Raw genomic sequence first — 21126 nt, 5'->3', positions numbered from 1 at the left:
CACTCTGTGGAGTACTCGGTACGTTTTTCAGTAAGTATTAACAAGGAGGGTAGGGTTATTTGTTTCCTTGAGAAGCTATGATAACTGCCAAAAATCAACACTATGGTACCAACCACTGAGTACTTCAAACTTAATTCAGGAAAGAAAACAAAATTATTGTTTATAAACTCATGGTATTCAATTTATACTAGGCCTTTTTTTTTTTTTCCTATTTACCTTTGAAGGGAACATATACCTTCTACCACTGGGTTACATGAATATCTAGTGATCTTTCCAGAAGCCAACTTCTAGACAGTTTCAAATTGTTTGTAGAATATACTCTTCTAATTGTGATAGTTTAAAATAAAACTGCCTGTCTTCTAAATGTAGTTTTCTGAAACCCTAAAAGTGTGTAGTATGTTAAGATATGAATATATAATATTGGATTGAGAAAGGCTTTAAAAAAAAGACCTCAGCATTTTATCTGGGTGACTCACTAATGAGGAAGGCACTCACTAATAGTAGTCATTAATTTGCGAAGTTTTGTTATCACAGTGATGTGTTATGTGTTATTAGATTTCAAAACGCAAAGAGAAACATAGCTTTGTGTGAGATTTCCAAAGCGCTGTCAAATGTTACTCTTGTCACTTCCACCCAGTGCCAAAAAGACCTCGGGAGACATGGATTGTAAATGTATTTTATTTTGTAAGCAACAATCAAAATATATTTGTGCTACTGATTTTTTTCAAATAGTAAATGGGATCTTAACAAAATTTGTTCACTTTGATGTATTCCTGAACAACTTTGGAATCTGCAAAATCCTGACAAAATAAACAGAAGTAACTGCACAAGTGAGATGGGAGGTGGCACAGGCGTCTCATGTCACCAGATCACCTTCAGAGTTCCCGTGACTATGAGCATTGGGAACAAGGAAGGACGATGCACTGAGTGTCGCCGACAGCTCTCTACTCCGCTTTATTTAAATACAACGGTATCCAACATTGCTGCCAAACACTGGACAATATTTGAAGTCATAAGCACATCCACATGCTCTTCCAAATGACGTTTGGGATCCTAAAAGGAAAAAAAATGTAAAAGAAGAAAAAGAAAAGACAGCTATATTACTGGTAAACTAATTTTTTTCAAGAGCAGATTAAATTAGTAATGAAATCTAAATTTACATGTACTTTATCATTCAGCTTTTCCAACACATTGTTATATTCTTGTGGTTTCTAAATTTAAGAAGCTAAAATAACGTACCCAATGAAAGTCTGATCTGTGCAGTCAATGCTAGCCACAGGTCTGTAACAGGCTTTCATAAAGGAAAACAAGTACAATTCACAATCACCTGATTTTAAGAAGGTGCATGTGTATATGCCCAAGTGACATGAATATTCTGTCATCATATTTTAATGTCTGATACTTTCATGGATAAGGTTATAATATGAATTCTTTTATCTTTGTAAAAATAAATATGAATCCCATATAATTTTAATAGTTCAAGAAAATGGTTAAAATATTCTTGGATCATAAGTCACACTGTAATTGAAAATTTTAAGTATAATTTGGACTAATTCTAAAATAGTAAGAATGCTTCATCCAGCTATTCTAGAAAATTGTATTAGAGAAACTTATATAGGTACAAATCTTAAACCTGAACAGATCCATTTTAAAATAGGACAGGTTAAAAATGAAACTTAAGATTGCATTATAATAATAAATTAAAATGTTTAGTCAAGTTTAAGGACAAATAAGTTATTTCATCCAAATTTGAAAGTTTAAAAGGTAAATATTATATGCAATGAAAACTATTTTAAAGTATTATTTTCTTACCTGTGTTTAAAATAACAAAGATTTGTAACTTTACATAAGACTTCTTCCCTGAATTATGCCTTGGGTCTGCTTTTCTTACCCATAATTTCAATACACCAATTTCTTACCACTGAGACAACACATGCTAAAGTAATTCCCAATGACTAGACTATATTACTATTACTTAGGGATTAATTCCTAACACATTCCAGGTAAAGGTCCTAAGAAAGACCAACAGTACAAAAACAGGCCAGTGACCTATTTACCACATTTAAACAATGGGCTCAGTGCTCATGCCTGCAATTCCAGCACCTGGTAAACAAAGGCAGGAGGATCTCTGTGAGTTTGATGCCATTCTGATTTATACACAAAGTGAGTTCCAGGACAACCAGGGCTGTTACACAGAGAAATCCTGCCTCAAAAGAACTAAAACATTTAAAAAAAAACCAACCCCCCCATGATTCTCATGATAACTCTTTTGTTTGTTTGTTTTTTGAGACAGGTTTTATATGTGTGTACGTAACAGCCTTGGCAATCTTGGACTCACTAGGTAGACCAAGATGGCCTTGAACTCAGAGATACAACTGCCTCTGCCTCTGAGTACAGGGATTAAAGGCCTGCACTGTTACTGCCTGGCAATCCCGATCACTTCCATGCCACATCAAATTACACATTTTCCAGTTTCAATTTTAACTGAGTCCTTTTAGTGGGCTGTTAAAGAAGATAGGTATTACTACAAACCACAGCCTCAGAAAGTAATTTATTTAGTGAGTTCTAGAAAGGGTAAGGCTCCAAACTGGTAATCTAACATATTAGATGAAAATAAATAGTCGAAAATGAAAACAAGGCTAATAACACACAGACTGGAAAAGAAGATGAACTATTTTATTTTGGTTTGAGGGTACTCATTTTTAAACTGTAATACTAAGAATGTACTCATATTTTAGTTCTTTATAATAAACGATAAAGTCAGATCTTTGCCCTACTACTCTGTGGGATTAATTGGTTTTACAGTGAATTGGTAACTCATTTATCAGTTATCTACATTACTTCTTGTGGCAGCTGGGTGATTCTTAGAGATTTCCCATCCAAGAATGGTCCTGGCCCAAACCTACATAGCGAGCGTGTGAGATGTGATGGGACCAGAGCATATGGTAGGATAGCTGAAAGCAAAGGCAGCTCAGTGTCTTGCATCTGAAATATCAAGATTCTGCCAACATCAGCAATATGATAACCATGTTCCATGAAATGGGGAAAAATGTAATCAACATTCTTTAGAAAAACAGTCTAATTAATCTGTAGATTCTTTTAATTGCTGGGTATGTTCCCCCATCCTCTGATAACCAGGCTTAAATATATATTTCATCTTAGAAGAGCAAAAGAATCACTATTTAAATCCTTTCTCACAGTGCAGTCAAGAGAATTCTAAACTTTCCCAGGGAATCAGCTATACAGTAACAAAAATGTACCTTTAAAAATGGTTACACATGAAGAAAATCTGTAGCAGCACTACCTACCTACTGATAAAATGTATCGTTGATAAATAAATGAATAAATAAATAAATAAATAAATCTGCCACATCCTTATTATTTTATCCCAACTATAGTAAAATTATCTCTGGACCAAAGGTTCCTTTATTTTTAGTGTACTATTTTCACTAAGGACAGTATGGCATAGGTAGAGAGTCATGATTTATTCTCTACAAATAGCAAAGAGAATTTGACATCAAATAAATACACTAGCCTTTAAAAATTAGTATGTTTAAATAAGAGAAGAAAAATGTAATATAAACTAACAAGAAAAAAATACCATGGCTAAGATAGTTTGAGCTACAAGAGCACGTCACACAGTGCTGTGTGTCTGGGTCTCCTCACCTGCTTGCCCACATTCTTTATTGCCAGCTGTTCAGGCGTCATCTTATCTTCCTCTTCTACAGCCTGGGAATGAACACAAAGGGCAGAGTTTCAAATTCTGTCTCTACTTTTCCCACTGAAGAAGAATCACCACAGCAAAGATGATCACAATCTTCATTCGGAACACATTTTACTCAATTTGTTAGAAAAAGTAATTTTGTTTCAATCCAGAACAATCTACAGGGTAATGAAAACTATTATTACTATCATTTAAAAACACAAGAAAATATAACAATGCTAAAAAGTATCACACTGGTTCATTAAATGGCACCGAGAGATGAGGAGATGAGAGTCTGAGGAATCTTTGTTTAATCCCCCTCCCCCAAATCCCTTCCTACTCCAAGTTCCAATTTCTTCTTCATGTCTTTCAACAATCTAACCTGTGTTTATCTAGTAGCTACTTAATATCATTGAGGACCAAAAAGAGCTGCTGTTTTAATCTAATACATGCATTAAGTTAATCTACACATCTTTAAATCTCTTCAATATACATTTAGAGAAAAAAAAAACATTTCACATGAAGTAACCATTAAGAATTTCAAGCTTTTAGCATCAAATTAATTATGTAAATTAAAAATAAAATTAAAAGAACAAAAAAAAAAACCCATTTCTATTCCTTTAGAGTTATCCACAAATTCTTTGTGTCTAGTCATAAGCTTTCTGTCAAAAGCACACAGCAATGAGAACGTTTAGGTGGAATGGCAGCACTGCACTCCCAATCAGCACATCCCACCACGCCCTCCACAAAGCACTGTAACCTAAGAAGTCTGCAACATGAGCAGTGTGAGCATATTACAGCCTCCAGACAGAATCTGTATTTGGTAAGCTTGTGGTCTATAATTTATTCATGGCATCTGATAAACAGAAGATGAAGAAAACTTAGTGATCCCCAACGTCCAAAAATGCTACCACAGCATTACCACCAAAACGGCTATAAATGGGGTAAAATGTGGTATCAGAAAACAGAAAACCAAACCCCACTGAGGATTCAACTTGGACACTCTAAACTTAATAATCTCACAGCTGCCAAATTTCTTCATGTGTGAACAATGAACATGTAGGAAATGCGATCATCAGACATCTCCCATAAACTGGGAAGTTTGGCTGTATTTCACACCTTCTTAATAGTTTTGTAAACAGAGAACTTGAAAATGAGCAAAGATGGCAAGTGTCTAATTTTATAAATGGACAAACTATCTAGAGAATTTCGCCAGTAGAACCTGCCTAAAGAGAAAAGATGGTGACTATCCTGGTGTCTGCTGATTACTGGAGGGTGCTTATTTGTACCATATTAGAAATTACACTCAAACCTGAAAGCAGGAGAAATAAAACTCACCAACATTCCAACTAGAACTCCCCAGACAGAGAATATGTTCATTTTTGAAGTCAGATGTCACTCTATCAGTCTGCTAGTTATGAAAGTATTTTCTAACTAGGAAATGGTTTTTCCCACTTTTCAATGTCTTACAAAAATAGAAGCACTGAAAGGCAATATAGTTTATCTTTCTAAATTACTTTCACAATTGTGACACTCTACTTTGCTGTCTTGAAAACATGTTAGATGAATGGAACAATTCTCCATACCCACTCAGTGTGAGCCGCTCTACACACGGCGACAACAGCACTTACTACAGTACTGGAAGGAGGCAAGAGTTTTGGAATTTGGCTCAAAACACCAATCTACATAAATAATCATTAGAGAGTATTTTGGATCAAGTGCAAATATCAGAGAGAGCAAATATACACAGATGAAAGTCAAAAGCACTTAAAGTTTTTTAATATTACTTGAAAGGATAGGAGGATATAAAAAGCGCTGATAAAATTTAAAAATCTTGTTCAACATTTAACCACTTTACCAATTAGTTTTTCTACTCCCAATAATTAAAAGAGAGTTCACAAACTCTTGGAGAAGTGCAGATGGTGACAAGTACTCCCAGCCATGGCTGCCATCTGGGAGGTGCGGAGCAGCTGTAGGGTTCGGCGTGCACTAAGGTTGCCACCCCCCACGACAGAAGACTAAGTACACCCGCTGCAGTGTAAGGCAGACCGGGCCATGGCCCCCAAGGCCTCTGTGCCTTCTCCTACCTGCATCACCTACAGTTCATCTCCCATCTGCGCAAGCCGGGTCTGTCCTCACTCGCAGTGCTCATCTGGCTAGTCCCCAGGAAACATGAAGAAATGGTAGCGCAGTAACAAATGAAATTCAGCACAGGCAGTGTCCTCACTAGGGAACTTCTGTGTTTATGGCAACTTCTGTGATTTGGCTTCAAAATTTGCTTTTGCATCCGTGCTCTTCGGTTTACTCAACCAACAAAAAAGCGCTGAAAATGTTTGTGGCTATTCACACTAGAAACGTTCCTAACAGTTTATCAACAAAGACCCCCAGATGGCTATCCCATCATGCACGGCTGCACAGTTCTAAGAAATCCTTGGAATTTGGTGTGTTAAGTGATCATAATCCCCTCATATGTACCCTCTATCTTAAAGAGATTTTTATTAACACTTTAACATCATTCTCTTTTTTTTCTACTAATGATCAAAATTTTTAAATGAACAATATCTCAAATTTCATCATTATTTATCTTTTAATATAGTCTGAACTCTTGGCATGTCACAAGCATTCAGATATCCACAGAGCAGCTCCAGTTCTCTGAACACCTGTACAATTAATTACTCTAGCGCCTGTTTTCTCTCCCATCCCTTAAGATGTCTTATTCCATATATTTCCTCTGAATAGCCCTTTGGCTGCTGTTTGTTCTTTACTGACATTCTCCTTCTTTCTACAACATGCTTAAAATTCTACTTAAGTATATGCTTTCAAATATCAGCAATAGAGCATTGATTTTAATGTAACAAAGGACAAAAGAGCTGCTAGAAGAACATACATTGTTTCCACCAGGAAGCAACCTTTGTATAGCTGCTAAGTATTTACTTGGTTTTGGGATTTTTAAATTTATTTTTCATAGTAAATATAAGCCAAACAACACTGTGAGTTACAGAAGCAGAAAATCTAAATAAATAAATTTTTTAAAAAGCATATTTTGAAAAGCAAAAATGAACAAACATGAAGCAATTTGTAAAACTTTCTAAGGAAGAGACTTGACTATGCTCGAATTACCCAAGATGCACAGACCACATGAAACTCAAGAAAGATGACCAAAATTCGGATGCTTCACTCCTTCTTTATAAGGGGAACAAGAATACCCTTGGGAGGGGTTAGGGAGGCAAAGTTTAGAACAGAGACTGAAGGAACACCAATTCAGAGCCTGCCCCACATGTGGCCCATACATATACAGCCACCAAACTAGATAAGATGGATGAAGCAAAGAAGTGCAGGCCGACAGGAACTGAATGTAGATTTCTCCTGAGAGACACAGCCAGAATAAAGCAAATACATAGGCGAATGCCAGCAGCAAACCACTGAACCGAGAACAGAACCCTCGGTGAAGGAATCTGGGAAAGGAGTGAAAGAGCTTGAAGGGGCTTGAGACCCCATATGAACAACAATGCCAACCAACCAGAGCTTCCAGGGACTAAGCCACTACCTAAAGACTATACATGGACTGACCCTGGACTCTGACCTCATAGGTAGCAATGAATATCCTAGTAAGAGCACCAGTGGAAGGGGAAGCCCTTGGTCCTGCCAAGACTGAACCCCCAGTGAATGTGATTATTGGGGGGAGGGCGGTAATGGGGGGAGGATGGGGAGGGGAACACCCATGTAGAAGGGGAGGGGAGGGTTAGGGGGATGTTGGCCTGGAAACCAGGAAAGGGAATAACAATTGTAATGTAAATAAAAAATACCCAAGTTAATAAAGATGGAGGAAAAAAAAGACAATAAAACTTTTGACTACTATCACTACTAAATAGCAGTGTGTGTGTGTGTGTGTGTGTGTGTGTGTGTGTGTGTGTGTATGTATGGATAGGATATATTCTCACTATATACCTTGGCTGCCCTACAACTCACTATGTGAGTCCTATCTTAACTAGGTCTTATCTCAAAAGGAAAAGAAGGTTTGCTGAAAAGGTATGGCTTTTTCAGATGGCCAGAAAAAACCAAAGGATAATTTAAGTCAGCCAACCATCTAATATTGAGACAAATTCCAAAGGCAAGCAGGAGCCAGTTCAGGTTTGACCTTCAATGAAGGGCACAGATTTCAATTTTCAAATGCTTTCAAAAAGCAAAGGAGTGGAATCTGGAGCGATGCCTCGGCGGTTAAGGCGCAGGCTGCTCCTCCAGAGGACCTGGGTTTGGTTCCCAGCACCACATGATAACTCACAGCCATCTCTAACTTTATTTCCAGGCAAATTTGATGCCCTCTTTTGGCTCCATGGACTCTAGGGATGCACAAGGTACATGTCAGCAAAATGCATACACATTCCAAAAAAAAGCAAAGCAGTGACATGAACCAATTTATATCTTAAAAACTAAAGTAAGTTTTACTCAACACAAAATTAACTACTTAAAAGTAAAAAAACATTTTGTATATTTGTTATACTGTATAACTATCACCCATATCCTAAATCATCACACTATCCCAAAGATAAACCTACTGAGGCTGTTACTTCCCGCATGCTGCTCTCACCTTGAGTCCCTGGTAACTACTAATGTGACTGCTTGTGGCACAGAATACCTCATACAGGCATCAAACAACACAACCTTTGATACCCAACTCTTTCATTTACCATGCCTCAGAGGTTCATCTACACTGTAGCATGCATCAATCATACTTTATTTTTGATGCAGTCAAGTAACAGTTCATTATTTATGTCACTTTTAGTAATCTCCACCTTTTACTACTGTGAATAGTGGCTAATGGACATTTGTGTACAATTTCTGTTTGAATACATGCTTTGCTTCTATTGTGCATATTTTAGGAGTAGAATTATTAGGCTATAAAGTTACATATATTTTTAACTTTATGAGGATTGCTGAACTGTTTTCTACAACAGTTGCCTGCAGTGAGAATTCTGAAAATTTGGTTTCTTTAAAAAACAAACAAAAAAATAACCCCAAAAACAAAAACACAGAAATACTTCAAGAATATGATTTTACTTTAATCCCAGGTGTGGGTATGGGACTGACTGCAGCTGACTATGATTTGCCTCATGCTCTACCAGAGGCATGGTTACACCAGCCACAGATACTTTCTGTGATCATGTGACCTTTGGATTGTGGGGCATATAATTCTAGGGCACCAAGAGACAGAAGCGGGTGGTTGTTGGTCCTTTAGGGGTTGGTTATGCTGTATTAGTAGTCATGCTTGGAGATGAAACAAAGAAGAAAGACATGAGATTCAGAGACCAGCTGCAGTTGCCCTGTTTTGCAGTATTAGTAATCAGGTTCCAGTTCCTTTATAGCCTCAGCAATATTTCTACTTTTGATTATCTTGACTGAGGGAAATGATGTGTCACTATGGCTGTTTTTGGTCTGCCCATTTCCTAGATATCCTGGAACTCATTTAATGTAGGCCAGATCTTGTAATAGTTGTTTTGTCCCTGCCTCCTAGGAGCTAAAATTACAAAGCAGTCCCCCTTCTCACTGCGCACTTCTCTAATGACTGATGGGGATGCTTCTATGCTTACTGCCATGTGGAGAAATGACTATTCAAGGCATTGCCCACTTTGAATTGTTAAAAGAATTCTTTGTTTTAGAAATTGGTCTCAGCAGGTATACTTTACAGATATCTATTTATTCTATAAACTGATCACTATACTGATTCTATGCACATAGTATAGACTTGGCGTTTTAGTTAAGACAACACGTAGCACTCGTCATACTATTTCTGTTTCAGTCTGGTTACATAACCATGTTGATATGGAAAGACCAGGTGGCTCTGTGAGAACACCACTTAAGTGGGAGGGACTCGAAGAACATGAAGGATATTGGGAGCTAAGGCAGTGACAGTGGAAATATAAAGATGCAAAGTAAGGGTTAATTTAGATAATTGAATGGACTGTTGATTAGCAAGATGTCAAAAAATAGAGCAGTTAGGAAACATATTAACGAGGCTGGAGAGAAGGCTCAGTGGTTAAGAGCATTTAGGGCTCTTACAGAGGATCCAGGTTCAATTCTCAGCATCCACAAAACTGTTTTTAACCCTTCGTTAACTTCGTTTCCAAAGGATCTAATTCCCTCATCTATATTCCATCAGCATGCACACAGTATATAAACATCCCAAAAACCTAATATCAAATACATAAATAAAATAAATCTTAAAAAAAAAAAAAGCAAAAAGAATGGCATTAAAGAGCCAGGAAGGTGGTCAGCAGATAAGGCCAAACCTGACGACCTAAGTTCAATCCCCAACTCCTACGGGCTGCCCTCTGACCACCACAACTTCGTCACAGCACACGCTCATCCATAATCCACCTATAAACAAATGTAATTTAATTTTTAAAACAGAATGACATTAAAAACAGCAAAAGCACTTGTGCCCATCATTTCAGATGCGCCCATGCCAGGGATTTCACAAGTCATTCATAGCCCTCAAGACAACCTCTCTTTAGAGATAAGGGAATATTTCCAAGACCACCTTGTTTCTAATCACAGAGAGATAAGCAATGAAAATATGACTCCAGCAAAGTCCTATCCAGGCTTCATGGCAACATCTGGTTTTGTTTGTTTGTTGAGTTATTTTGTTTTTGCTTTTTTGTTTTTGGTCAGGTTTGTCTGGGTAGCCCTGGCTGTCTTTTAACTGAAGAGCTCTGCCTGCCTCTGCCTCCTAAGTCCTGGGACTAAAGGCATGTCCCTCACACCCAGACTCACAGTAACATTTGTTACTAAGGAAACTCATTACTTTAAATGATGCATCATGTATAATAATAAAGACAAATCTATAATATAAAGACAACCAGAACAACAGAGATCCTTTGCAAAGATCTTAACAGGAAATCCAATTTAAAATGTAATAACACTAAATAAGGAATAGAAAACAAAGATCACGTGAGTATGCAAGCACTTAACTTTCATGTATAGACAGTAACAGCAATTTAGAGTAACTCAGCTCTTAGACAATTAAAAGTTTTTTGGTAAGCTCAGTAAACACATGCCTTTAATCCCAGCACTTGGAAGGCAGAGGCAAAGGATCTCTAAGAGGTCAAGACGACCTAGTGTACATAGTGATTCCAGGACAGCCAGGCTCTATAAAGAGAGAAACTGCCTCCCTACCACCACCACCAAAAAAGGGGGAAGGGGGTTTGTAGTAGTATCTTCAAATTACCAACATCCACCTTCCTCTTATTATATTATATATAACTGTGATTTTCCTAAAGGCACTGATGCTCACAGCGCAAGATCTCACGATACGAGCTTTCTGGACTTTCTGGCTGCCAGAGGCTCGTTCATGTGGCTATGTCTTGCCAATGGGAGATGACCACATTGGCTGGACTATAGACACAGGCTCCTAAAAAGGAATGATTCCTTTCATTTTCCGTTCCTCCCAGCTATTTAAATATACATAAATAATATCTATGTATAATATATGTATAGATAATGGCTAACGTTTAGCACCCTGCAGTGCATCTTAAGCTGACTTAAAAGATGTATGTCAATGCAATGAACGCAGAGCAGAGGATAATCAGTCTGACCCTCGAGTTCTAACTGGCCTTGGAGTACAGTTTCCTATCTCCTACTCTGAAGATGACAATGTTATTAAAACAATAGGACACACAACATATATTTAAAATAAAGATCACTTTCAAGGGACTGGAAAGCTGGCTCAGCTGTTAGAAGCCCCCAGCAACCATATGGCAGCTCACAACTTTCTGTAACTCCAGTTCCAGAGGAGCTACCATCCTCTTCTGATCTCCCTGGGCAACAGGGGAGCACATGGTAAACATATACGCATGTAACATACATGGTGCACATAACATACATACATATATATATACACACACACACACACACACACACAAAATAAAATACAACCTGTAGAATATTACAGATTACTCTCCCACTGGTAGTATCTTTCATAAACTTTAATATTGAAAGTTATGTCTACTTAATATGTTTTTTTCTTTAATAAGGTTTAAAGTTTCTCATATTTAATACCTTTTCCCCATAATTCTTGTCCTTTGTTTTTAAAAGCATTTTAACCACCTACATCATTCTTGACAAAACAGTTCCTGAAATTACCTTTTATTCTCTTGGATTTCTGGGTGACTGCAAATAATCTATCACATTATATTCTAATAATGATGATTTGGATAATTCTCCTCAATACTTATATTTTCTTTTGTTTTTATCTAAATACACAACCACAAAAATTCTATTTAATAAACAAAACCAAATATATTTACAGTTTATATGAAACATAAAAATGTCTTATCTTTCAGGTTATGAAGTTTATCAATATATCAACTGACAAGGTAGCTGTAAGGTCTCAGAATCTATAGCGCTATATGCGTTAAAAGGCAAAATTTTGTTTCTGTGTTATTCTTAAAACGATCTTTTGCAGTACACTTTCACCTATGCACTCATTTACAAGTATGGATGAAAAACGCACAGTTTTCACATCCAGTAACAGCATTCTGGCCTGTGTAGCTGGGGTCTGGAGCAGTGCTGCAGGTGTCAGCGCAGTAATTAGAAAACCCAATGAGTAATAATCAAGCAGAACTCCTGTGTGAAATTCAGACTCGAGATTGAAAACTTGGAACATAAGAATTTAATTATCCTCAATCTCCTTTTACTTTAGGACCTAACTGGCATCTAACAATAATTACCTTAGCTTAAAAAGCCAACCAATTAAAAAGAATGCAGTGAAGAACTGTGGTAGCACGGGCCTTCCTTGTATATTTTAAGTGTTACTATAAAAACTTCAACGTATTTCTTTCAATCATAGAGGGAATTACATTCCCAAATCTGGACTCTTGGTATCACAGCTTACACACTGTTTTCATTTTTAACCAAACCTTACAAGATTTTTAGTACTACAGAGATTTTTTAAACTGTAATATAGGAAAAAAATTCTATGGATGGGCAGCAGTAACCATAAATAGGTTATTTCCTGGCAGAAGGAAATATAAATTTACTTAACTGTAATGTTACAGAGAAATAAAAACCATTCCTACGCTCTACTGAATAACAAGTTGTTATACTTTTCTTTGACAATAAAAGGTTAACTATTTTAAGTGATAAACTCCTTTTTGTCTCTGTTCAGGCCTATAGCAGCATTTGACTTTGCACCTCTCCAGCATGAAAGCAACACCAGAAAGAAAAGAAAAGACTCTCAACCTAGTACTGGGGGAGAGGGAGTCCAGGTCTAAAATATTATATTCTAGGACATGCCTGTCAAAACCTGACATACCTCTGCTGGAAATTTAGTTTTAAAGACTCTGCTTGCTGTTAACATCTGATAAATCTTATACACTTTCTTTTGTATAATATTTTATATGACATAGTGCTTAATTTAAAAACAGAAATATTATAATTTCAATAATCGGTCTTAACTATGCCTCTTAAATCTTGAGTTTTAGCCTTTACTGTTAATTCTCAATATTTCAAGTTGTGCTTAAAAGATGTAGCTTTGAATTTTTATATGTGAATATCTTTGGGTATATAGACCATGGAACTAAAAAGGGAGCTTGGGAGGGTAAACAGTAAGGTGGCAGGGAGGGGAAGAGAGCACATGTGACATGCAAAGAGGGGACACAGGGAGTGGCAGGGCACAAGCAGGGGTGAGAGACAGAAGAGTTGGTGCATGGACCAAACACCACAAGGAGATCTGCTATTCTGAGCATCAATTAAGAAACAAAAACAGTAAACAAAACAGTTTCTTCATTCCTGCCTTCCCTACCTACACTGAAAAGGTTGTTATCAGCACACATGTAGTTGAGTAAGCAGGAAATGTTGAGTTCAATTTTGATTTTCCTCTTTTTACATAATCCAATCAGTGACATGCCTCATTTACTATCAATGCCTTCATTACCACTGTCACTACACAACACGGCCATTTAGTTAACTCCCATTCAGATCTCCTTACTGTGTCTAAAGTCAGGATCCAGGTGTACCATGCCTCTGATCAAAATTAGCTCTGTGACTCTCTCCCACTCCTCCTCATATACACCCTAGCCACGTCCACCGCTTCCTAAACATATCCCAGGCCTTTTCTTTTTTCCCAGCCCTCCCAACACCAGCTTCATGATTCTGAAAGCCATGATTTTATATTTTTTACTGCCGAGTTTGGGATTTTGGACTTTACATGTGAAGATTTGTTTTTAAGTGTCTAGTTTATTCCATCTAACCATTTCTTCCAGGATCATCGTGTTACAGTGGTAGGATTTCTTTTTTTTTTTCCCCCTTAAATAAAAAACAGTATTACACTGTGAACACACACAAGGACACAGAGAGAGAAATCTTACACATGCATCTGTGGCTGGACACTAGTTGATTCTGTGTCTTGGCAATTATGAATCTTGGCTATCTTTTAAACCTCTTCAGCACTGGGCAGCAGCACACCCAGCTTCTTGACATGGGTTACGGATGCGACTCAGACCTTTACACACTGAGCCACCTCTCCAGCCCAATAACCACATCTATTTTAGCATTAAATATTTTCAGGAGATTGCACACAATGATTTTTTGATAAGACAGATTTTTTTACTGGCCCCATACAAAGGCTTCTAGTCACTCACTGCTTGTGTGCCCATGGCACTAACCACAATGTACTATGCTGTACCTGTTCACGTTCCTTTACAGAAAGTTCTCTGGGCAACAAGGACTTTTATGTCTTTCTTTTTAACATGTACCAGTGCTTGGCACACAGAAGATTTTCAGTAAGTATTGATTAAATAAAAAATATAAAAGTTTATTAAACGTGCCACCATGCCCAGCTTAAAAGAATTATTTTGTTTGTCATGTATCGGTATGTGTATTTATGTCTGTATGCCATGGGAGCTCAAGTTTAAGCAGTTGTCAGCTGCCTTCCATGGGTACTGGGCACCACTCAGGTTCTCTCTAAGAGAAGCAAGTGCTCCTAAATACTAAGCATCTTTCTAGCTCCCCAGCTGTATATTTAAGAAGAACCTAATTGTCTTTCTGTACATATTTTCTATGGCTACATTTACATAATGGTGGTAGGTTTTAGGAAGGGACCAGACTACCTATATATTAAGTGTTTATTATCAAATCTACAAAAGAGGCTTCTCTATTTTTAACTACTTATTTTGTATAACCATTCAGTACCTAATTATAAACATTTCGACAACTGTGAAGGAATAAATGACTTTTACCTTATTATAATTCTTGGCTAATTCCAACATCTCTTTTACCACCGATTCATTGTGTTTACAATGTTCACTGTAGTCCTGAAGTGTCAATCCTTCCATCCAACTCTTCTTATGCAAATTTAACAGCATCTAAAAATATAGGAAAAACATTGTTTTGTTGCTATAAAGACATTTTCTCTGTCTTGTTAAAAAAACTTCACAAAAATTAATGAATTTAAATATAATTTTATTCATTCAAATAAGTACCAGCTGGAAATATCCTAAATTTATACTAATATACACTGGTGCTCCATGCCTTTGTCTCTGTCTGGTACCCACGTCAGTTAGAGCCAGATGCCTTTCCTAATAAACTGACTAAAGACTAAAGACAACTGTCTCACATTGCTTTAACAAGAATCTTTCTCCCTTGCATGATAAGATACTACTTTTATAGTCTCTACGGACACTTTTTCCTTTACTTTATTCAGTTGCATTTAAGATTGCCAAGGTCTAGCTAGATTCTAAAATATCTAACCACAGCAGTTAAAAAAACAAAACAAAACACAATGAACTGAAGGATGCATTGAACTCTCATATTACACACAGGTTTGCTATAAAAACGTAATACTTATTACTTACTGACAGGACTGACAAAATAAAAGTAGAAAAAGACTCACAGACATGTCCCATTTTCAAATACACCAATACACTGGGACTGAGTTATCAGTCAACAATTTAATAACTACACAACTACACACTCAAACATTTAAAGAAGAGGTTTATATGCAGATGCATGTGTGCTTTTGGGAGGGGGGGTTCGGGGGAGTCATACAATGTTGCCCAGTTTGACCTGAAACTCACAAACTTCCTGATTTGATTCAGCATCTCAAAAGGCTATGACACCTCACCTGCCTTACAAATTTGTGATTTTCTCTTACTACATTTATTTAGTGTTTTTGGATGGGCACACGTGCCACAGCATGCATGGGAAAGTCAGAGAAAAACTTTAAGGCGTTAGTCCGAGCCTCCTACCACACGGGTCAGAGACACTCCCCTCTTGCTATCATGCCCAGAAGGAAGTCTCTGTACCTGCTGAGTTGTCACATGTGACTGAGTTTGTATTTTGTTCTTGTTGTTCTGTGCTTCCCTAAATGTCCCCTGGTAATTTTTCATATGATGTAATTTTTAAGACGTTATTGTACGTGCACGTGTCTGCAGAGGCCAGAGGAGGGCATCAGTTCCCCTTGAGCTATAGTTACGAGCAGTTGTGAGCAGTGTGATATGGCTGCTGGGAACCAAACTTGGGTCCTCTAAGAGCAGCACCAATAAATAAGCTATCTCTCCAGCCACAAGTTTATAATTTTAAGATAACTTTTTTCAAAAGTCATACTCTAGAACTTACCTTCAATTAAGTACTACCACTGGAAGAAAGTTAATTTTTCTTTTGATAATTGAATACTTTATGACATGTGAAAAAAAGAAAAACAAAACAAACCTCACAGCACAAGACTGCTCCCTGCTGTGTACCACTACCACCACAGTGTGACTGCAGTCTCGGGGGTCCAAGAGCCTCTCTGACCCCCGAGGCAACAAATATACATACGGACATAAAACACATCACAGACGTAAAAGAAAAGGAAAAAGATTTTCATAGACTTACCTTCTGTTCCAGTTCATTTTTCCGATAATTAATAGTGATGGAGTAGTAATGTCTGTTTAATCCGTGAATTAATGCCTAAAAACAATTATTAAAATAATAAATTAATGTTTCATCTAAACAAACTATTGATATATCTTATGCATGGCACAACCACATCTAACCATGCATCCATCCGTCCTTCCTTCCTTCCTTTCCTTCCTTCCTTCCTTCTTTCCTTTCACAGTCTCATGGTGGACCTCTACCTGGTTTAAACTCAGTATGTACATTAGGCTGCTGGCCTTGAACTTAGAGACCCACCGGCCTCTGTCTCAGGGTCCTGAGATTAAGGCTGTGTGGCCACCATGCTCAGCTTTCCTGAAGGATTACTTGGTAAAAGCCTTGTTACCAAGCCTGAGACCCCAGTTCAATTCCTTGGACCCACAGGTAGAAGAATAAAACTGACTTTTGCAAATCCCCTCCCAACAAAATAAATAAAATGTAATACATTTTAAACAAAACTAGAAGGGATCTTACTGTAAATGAAGAGTAACTTAAAACATTTTTCTCGGGTGCGGGTTTAGGAATAAAGTTTAAAGAACTACTGACAAAGTCTTTAAAGCACTCCAGGTGCTTCACAGATTGAAAACTCCCCACAGCCATGACAGAGGCTTACCACAGCAATGAAGTCTGAGCTTATCACAGCCTGCCACAAACTAACTACTCATAGCTATTATCCGATTTTGATGTTTAGAGGACAATGTGCTTTTCCAGAAGAAAAATATAAAACAAGTCAATAGTACACATGCTTCTTCATTCACATTAATCTGGCTTCCCCTTTTGTTAATTCAGTTCTCACTGGCTGTGTCCAGGCGAGTCTCCAAACTAGCACTGAGAAGGTGGGTGGGTGCACGTGCAAGCGACTGCATGCACTAGTCCTTATGTATGCTCACTGCAGTTGTTTGTCTTTTTAGGTTAAGGCTTCTGGGCATCTTGAGGAGTCTTCCTAAATTACTCTCCACTTCAGCTGTTGAGACAAGACCGAGTCACAGAACTAGGAGCTTTCTGACTGAGCTATGCTGGCTGACCAAGGACCTTCGGGATCTTCTGCCAGGATAAGGCACACACAGTCTTTCCCAGACCCAGAGGCTCTTTCTTTACCATATCCATTTCACTTATGTCCTTCAGAGACAACAAATTGAAATCCCACCTATCAGAATTTATTTTCATTGGACACAACCTCTAAGATAAATAGATCAATCACGACAGAAACTTAAGCAATTTTTTAAAAAGGAACTACAAACCAAGGCTACTGTTCTGTAAAGGAATGTACAATGAAACGACTAACTCTGCTCTGCTATGGCCACACATTCATCTGTCAGCTAACAGCAGAGGCTTCAAGCTCTTGCAACAGATGGGAACTAACACAGAGACCACAACTCTACAATGTGCAGAGAGGCTTTAGAGCACTCAGTCCTAAAAGATGTCTTTATCACACTCCACTCCTGAAGGGATGGATAACACCAAGGAAACAATGTCTTCTAAACACAACAACTAACACACGCATGAACTCAGAGACTGGGGCAGCAGCACAAGGCCTGCACTGGTCCAAGACAGCCAGGGTTCCAGTGCTTAGAGCGGGAAGTATGCACAAGCTCCCATCCATGCTAAGAAGCTATCTCCAACTGACAATCACTTACAAAAGACGATGTATTTTTCTCTAATAGAGACTCACAAACCACACATAAAAAAACGCTGGCTCAGGCCCAGCAGCAGACAACCAATACAAACTGAATCCAATGGTATTTTTGCTTCAAATTGCTTTATTTCAACATTTTCCTCTTTTCCTTATATAATATAGTTGCCAATTTTGTGTTTTGTTTGTATGTACGTGTGTTTCTAGTGCCTTTTCCTTTTTCATTTATCTGGTTTTTTTTGTTTTGTTTTGTTTTTTTTTTTTTTTTTTTTTGCCTGTTTTCTAAAGAGGGCTTTGAGTTAGGTGGATGGGGAGGTAAGAATGATCTAAAAGCAGATGGAAGGGTAGAAACAGTGGTCAGAACACACTGTAGAAAAAAAAAAGAATTATTTTCAATTTAAAGAAAAGTGAAAGAAAAAGAAACTATGCTATATACTACAAAAGTATCTAATACTAGCAACTTAGGTTCGACTGTGGTTCACAACGGCATTAAGATATGTATCATATCCACCATTAGCGTCTAAAACATAAAAGCATAGAATTATAATTTATATATATTTTAAAACAAATCTAAAAAATAATCAAAATAGTTTGGAGCTTACTTTTGGGAAATAAAGACAGGCTAACCAAATAACCACCACTTTCTAACTAGGGTTTTGCAGTCTAAGTCGTAAACTGGCTAAGAGAAGGTGGGGAAGTGAGTACCCAGTGACTGCACTGCCTATCATGCACTTTATACCCCATGCGTTCTAGTAGGCTCGTTCTATGTGCACATGACAGATGGGTATAAAAGGACATTTAAATATAAAAATCAAATATCAATCACTTGTACTTCCTAGGATAATCAGTTTTCACATTACTAAGATATTCTATAAAAGTAACCTATAAAGTCAAGAGAAAGCCATTGATTTCATGAAGAAATGCAAAGTTGATTTCAAATGGTTGGTGTATGAATTTAGTCACTGTGAGAATCTATTAAATCCTTATCTATTTCAAAAATTCCCGGATGTAGTAAATCATCTTTTACTGAATAAAAATGCTGTACCATAGCAATCAGAAACTGGAACTGCTCACGATTCCCTCAACCTGAACTTACACTTGTACACATTAGGAGATTTATCTTCTAGTGCAGATTTTGTTAAGTCTGATCATTTCTCAAAGCGGACACAGCCTGACTGGGCAATGAAACTTGGTTGTAATCACAATCTTTGTGCAATACACTAGCTGCGCTAAAGACTACATGGTGGCAAAACTAACAATGGTTAAAACCAATAAATCCAGAGGCCAGTCACTAAATCCACAGACAGGCCTTCATTACAAAGACTAATGAAATAACCCAGTGTTTGGTGGCCCTATTTGGTTTTCAAATATATTACTTTGATAAGTGTAATAAAACTTATCACAAACAACATGAAATATTAGCAGGTACATGATAAAACGATAGTCAGTGGTCTTACAACTTCACTCACTTACTCACCTACTGAAACAAACTGACCAGAAGCTTTGACCTCACACAAGAGGACTGACTGCATACATCAGTGCTTCTCAACCTTCCTAATGCTATGACCTTTTAATACAGTTCCTCATGGTGTGGTGACCCCCGCCCCCAACCATAAAATTATTTCTGTTATTCATAACTGTAATTTTGCTACTGTTTTGAATCGTAGCAGAAATATGTTTTTTTCTGATGGTCTTAGGTGACCTCAGTGAAAGGGTCATTTGGCACCCAAAAGGACAGATAGAAAGACCCCAAGGTTGGGAACCACTGGTGTAGATCCAGTATACTTGTGGCTAAACCTCCGTACATTATCTGTTGTGGATACAGCAGGGTTTTATAAATCAGTTTGCTGGGCATTATAGCACATATCTGTAATCTCGGTACTCATTCAGGGTTTGAGGCCCACCTGGACAACATGGAGCCAGGTCAACCTGGACACAGAGTGAGACTGTCTCAAAACAAACCAAAGTATCACACAGGCAACAAATGAATTATGCCAAAATTGTATAAAATTTCCAACTATAATATAAGAGAATAGAAAGGTCTACCAGGTCTTGCATATGTCAAGAGTAATTTAAAGAGCTCAGTTTCGGAGTCTCAGCTGCCTCATCTAGAAAACGCCTACGACCGTCAAACTGCTGCTGCTGTACAGCTCTGCATCTTATAATTATTGAAAATAAGGTTTTCAAATACTTTTAACTCTGCTGTACAATGAAAGCATGCTCAGAGGTACACTTAGAGATTCAAGCCCTGGTGCATGTATTGAGTACCAATGTTTACTAAATGTCCACGGGATAACAACATCAAAATTAATCGCGACTTTTAAGGAGTTGAAATATCAAAAAACCAGTAAGTTTTTAATTGAATACTTAAAATAGAATTTACTGTTAACTACTTCAATACTGCCATGAGCACATACAAATAGTATTTTCTTGGGCTGGAGAAGTGACTCAGAGGTTAAAAGAGCTTGTTGCTTTTGTAGAGGACCTGGCTTAATTCTTAGCACTCACCTGCGGGTTTGCAACCATCCCAAACTCTAGTTCCAAGGGATCTGATTCCTACTTTCCAACTTCCAAGGGTATCAAACACAAACATGGTACGCACACATACATGCATTCAAAACACTCATACGTAAAATGCATAAAAAACATATAAAATATTTTAAGTATTTGGCTTTACTGCAAAAAGTTTTTGTTTTTTATTTTTGTCTTGCTTCTGTTTTTTGAGATAGGATTTCTCTGTATAGCCCTGGCTGTCCTAGAATTCACTCTGTAGACAAGGCTGTCCTGGAACTCAAAGAGATCCATCCATCTCCTGGGTGCTGGGATTATAGGCATGTGCCAATATGGTCAAGGAAAAACAAGGGGGAAAGTCCCATTATTG

At 37.5% G+C, this 21126-nt stretch overlaps 1 protein-coding gene across 1 annotated transcript in view; it reads right to left on the bottom strand.

Moving 5' to 3' along the window:
- Positions 1-660: 660 nt before the first annotated feature.
- The window catches only part of Psmd14 (proteasome 26S subunit, non-ATPase 14), a 92734-nt gene continuing 72268 nt past the window's right edge, over positions 661-21126 (bottom strand). The window contains exons 9-12 of the mRNA NM_001025689.1: positions 16574-16648; positions 14938-15063; positions 3667-3729; positions 661-1053 (exon numbers count right to left, since the gene is read on the bottom strand). Coding sequence (NP_001020860.1) covers positions 955-1053; positions 3667-3729; positions 14938-15063; positions 16574-16648 — 363 coding nt within the window. The 3' untranslated portion in view covers positions 661-954. The remainder of the gene's footprint in view (positions 1054-3666; positions 3730-14937; positions 15064-16573; positions 16649-21126) is intronic.

Source organism: Rattus norvegicus, chromosome 3 (assembly GCF_036323735.1).
Source record: "Rattus norvegicus strain BN/NHsdMcwi chromosome 3, GRCr8, whole genome shotgun sequence".
NCBI lineage: Eukaryota > Metazoa > Chordata > Mammalia > Rodentia > Muridae > Rattus > Rattus norvegicus.
This window is presented reverse-complemented; position numbering and strand designations above follow the sequence as displayed.